A 3737-nucleotide genomic window follows, 5' to 3' on the forward strand; every position below is an offset into this window, starting at 1 on the left:
CAGCCTTAATGTGCACTGAGTGCGCACCAGTGCAACCAGTGAAATACGCTATAGATGTCGATGACCAAACCCCAACATGTACTATAGATGCTGGGTCTATCTTATATGTCTATGGTACGACCAAATAGAGAAACTCATAAGTTATAGACTCATAAGTTATAGAGATTATTTTAAAATAACAAGTAATATAATTAATTTAATGTTTCAGATTGGTAGGCGTTGTTGCGGGTTATCCCGGTCATTTTGTTGCTTATTGTAAAAGACTTTCAGGATTATGGGAGCAATATAATGATTTAAACAGTACAGTAAAATCTTGTACACAAAATGAGACAATCAATCTCATTGCTGCAATTTATATACTTTATGAAGATTAAATATGGTATGTATACAAATAATGTGTCTAATATAAAAATATCCTTTTAAGAATAAAATAAATTTGTAAAAGAATAATAAAATTTAAAATACGAAAAATCGTAAAAGAATAATAAAATTTAAAATACGAAACATGGATAATATAAATTAGTGTAAATATATAGCAAATGTAGCTGCAATGTTATCTGAGATTATGTTTAAAAAGTTACATGATAAAAATAGCGTAATTTATTTATATCTGCATGTTTTAATGTATAAAACATCATGTTGCAGTTACAAAATCTTTTATTTATATTATGTATTTTTTTTCTTTGCAGAAACAACAATCGGAGCCTTCTCGATTTTAACAACAAAGCGGCTACTTAATACATTATACATCTTATTTTATCATATTTTATCTCGATAGTTATGTATTTTTGTGAAACCTTTACTTAGATGTTGATAATGAAACAGAGGTTTCTTGAATTTTATGAATCAATTTGAAAGAACTTGTTCTTTTTTCTTTGAAATGTTGCTGTATTTTATTATAATTTCAAACCTAACGCAATACTTTTTATAATAAATATTTTTATAATAAATTTAATATCTCAGAAGATATAAAATCGATTGGATAATACATATATAGAATTACTTTTAGAAAAAGTTAAGCTACAGTAAAGTTATTATGTTCTTATAACATATTTTTAGTGATGCTATCTCTGATGAAATATATATTCTTGCTACTCATTTGCATATTTTTTGTGTAACATATGAATAATATATTTATTTGTGTTATATATTTAAAATAATCTGTGTTGTGGATTAAAAAATAAATATGAATTGACTAATTGTAAGTAAAAAATATATTCATTAACCTCGAATATCGTAAACATAAACATTCTTTTAAACAAATATAAAATACGATGTATAAAGAGAGAACTTAGATGAGAAACAAAGGATATACTAATTAGCACATTTAATAGTACTTTGTAGTACAAAATTATATTTCGCAATTAATAACTAAAGAAGTATAGTTAAATGTCACTGATTACAGTGCAGTATAGTTAAATGTCACTGATTACATTGCATTTTATCGTTATTCTAATTGTCGTAAGCATTTTTTTTAATATTAATATTTCAATAAGATTGAGTTACAATAGATCTTGTTCATGTATAGTTAATTTTGACAATCAACAAAAAAATAAAGAAAAGGAACACCGTTTTGTTTCACGAAATTAGTCTTACCGATATTGTATGGACTAAAAATAGTATCACAATATGTATGTGTTAAATTTGGTACTAATTATACTAAACATAATGTAACCTAAGTCCTAACATCATTAATTAATCATGTTACATCCTACGATAGCCGCGTCTACCACCTCTATTGCCTCTTCCATATGGATCTTCTTGTTCTTTTTTCTTTTTCCATGCATCATATCTTTCAGCCATTTTATATACTTCCTCAGGTACTTCCTGAACTAAAAAGTACAAATTGGTGGACTCTACTACACAAAATCGGTAAGAATTAAAATATTCCTTGTATATCTATTAACCTGATTAGCTTCTTCAAGAATATCAATGAGTGCTTTAGCATGATGCCAGTCCTGTCTTGTTATAATAGTGATACTTTCACCTGTTCGACCTGCGCGTCCAGTACGACCGACTCGGTAAACGTATTACTCTATATTCCGTGGGAAGTCATAATTCAGTACGTGTCTAAAATGAGGACAAAAATATATTGATGTCATGTCTTGAATAATGTAATGTATTAGTATGTAAAACTTACGTAATATCTTCAATATCGATTCCTCGACTAGCCACGTCGGTTTCGAGAAGGATCTGAATGGCTCCAGTCTTCAGAACTTCTAATGCTTGTTCTCTATCTGATTGATCTCTATTGCCGTGAATACTCTGACAATCGATATTCGTTAAAGCCAGATCACTAGAAATATCGTCCACTTTTGATTTCTTAACGAAAAATACTATAACTTTATCGTGAGAGCTCATTTCTTGGAAGAACTGATGCATCTACAATACATTAACAATAATAATGAACTAATATGACATTTTCAAAATAATTTGTAGTCAATTTTATATAGGCTGTGGACAAAGTCTCGCTACAAATGCTTTAAAGCATTTGGTGGACTGATCAGAAGAAAGAATTTTACAAGTTGACTAATCAAAAAACGCTTTAAAGCATTTGTAGCATTACACTGACCATACCCATAAACATATATGATATTACTAACCATATCTGTTTTCTCGTCTTCATTAGCCATGTAAATCCTCTGTGTTACAGAATGAACAGCTGCTAAGTCAAGTGATCCAACAAATACTTGAATCGGATTTTTCATGTATGACTGGGCTAAGCGGTGTAAGCGTCTTATACCCTGGGGCCACGTAGCACTGAAAAGGATAAGTATTATATTAGATCATATTTATTAATTATAATATAATATTGATATTATACATGAATTTTTAGATAAACTATATATTCTGAATTATTCTAGAGAGAGGTAATACAAATTACTTATTTAAAGAAGTAATATATCTAATAAATTTTACAAATAGAAATAAAGAAAATATATATTCTAAAAGGACAAAAAATTATGATTAAATTTTTTTCTCTTTTCCTTAAAAAAATCCCATTTTTAAAAGAGGTAAGAATTTTTTAAAAACATGACTTATATACCTTGTCATAACAGTTTGTCTATTTGGTCGTACACCTAGAAGAACTCTTACGAATTTGAGGTTCGAAACCCATGTCCACCATACGATCTGCTTCATCGAGTATAAGATACGTCACAGCCGACACATCCAATACATTTGCTTGGAACCAAATCGTTTAATATTCCGGAGTTGCAATTACAATTTGCACACCTTTTGTCACAGTTGTCTATTTGGGTAATTATACAGTTTAGCCGCTCACCTCAAAAATCGATGAACATAGGCTCATTCGACGCGTTTTTGCTTAAAACGAAAGAATCTGGCAGAAATAAGCGTCGCTCTGCCCCGCGAACCGAGTTATTATTAAGCGTTAAAGTTGACGATTTCAGGTTAGGAAATCTGTCATACCGACGTTACGTTGCGACTGAAATATGCTCTGTAGCAGCGTTGCCAACCTCCACATTATTAAAAATCGTACCAACAATACAAAATTATCGTATTTTGATTAAAATTATCGTACATTTTTTTTGTTAGATATACATATTTATTAGGTCTGTTCGCGTTGCTTGCACTTTTTGCATTCAGCATCTTCGCTTTCTCTTTTTTTAACGCCCAAATATATATCTATCTCATTTTAAGTATAAAAATTTTTGGGTTTCAAGCAACGCAAACAGATCTATATTGAATAGATATATTTTTTAATGAAAAAAAAATAA

The 3737-nt window shown here is 29.4% G+C and overlaps 1 protein-coding gene and 1 long non-coding RNA gene across 3 annotated transcripts; one reads left to right on the forward strand and one right to left on the reverse strand.

Annotated features, from left to right (window-relative positions):
• The first annotated feature begins 89 nt into the window (after nt 1-89).
• LOC108762518 (uncharacterized) lies at nt 90-731 on the forward strand. The gene is made up of 3 exons (XR_001940172.1): nt 90-114; nt 209-379; nt 690-731. It is a non-coding gene; the product is annotated as an uncharacterized LOC108762518 (long non-coding RNA).
• An 802-nt stretch (nt 732-1533) lies between these two features.
• LOC108762516 (probable ATP-dependent RNA helicase DDX43) lies at nt 1534-3321 on the reverse strand. Of its 2 annotated transcripts, none has more exons than XM_018509550.1 (6): nt 3284-3321; nt 3047-3183; nt 2604-2760; nt 2141-2382; nt 1908-2070; nt 1534-1827 (listed from the first exon to the last, which is right to left on the reverse strand). In XM_018509550.1, exons 2-5 carry the CDS (start codon nt 3139-3141, stop codon nt 2031-2033), a joined length of 534 nt encoding a protein of 177 aa, XP_018365052.1. In that variant the 5' UTR covers nt 3142-3183; nt 3284-3321; the 3' UTR covers nt 1534-1827; nt 1908-2030. The 2 variants fall into 2 exon arrangements, with proteins under 2 accessions (XP_018365052.1, XP_018365051.1); XM_018509549.1 differs by having other exon boundaries at nt 1534-1832.
• Nucleotides 3322-3737: the final 416 nt, after the last annotated feature.

This window comes from Trachymyrmex cornetzi, unplaced genomic scaffold (assembly GCF_001594075.2).
Source record: "Trachymyrmex cornetzi isolate Tcor2-1 unplaced genomic scaffold, Tcor1.1 scaffold303, whole genome shotgun sequence".
Lineage (NCBI taxonomy): Eukaryota > Metazoa > Arthropoda > Insecta > Hymenoptera > Formicidae > Trachymyrmex > Trachymyrmex cornetzi.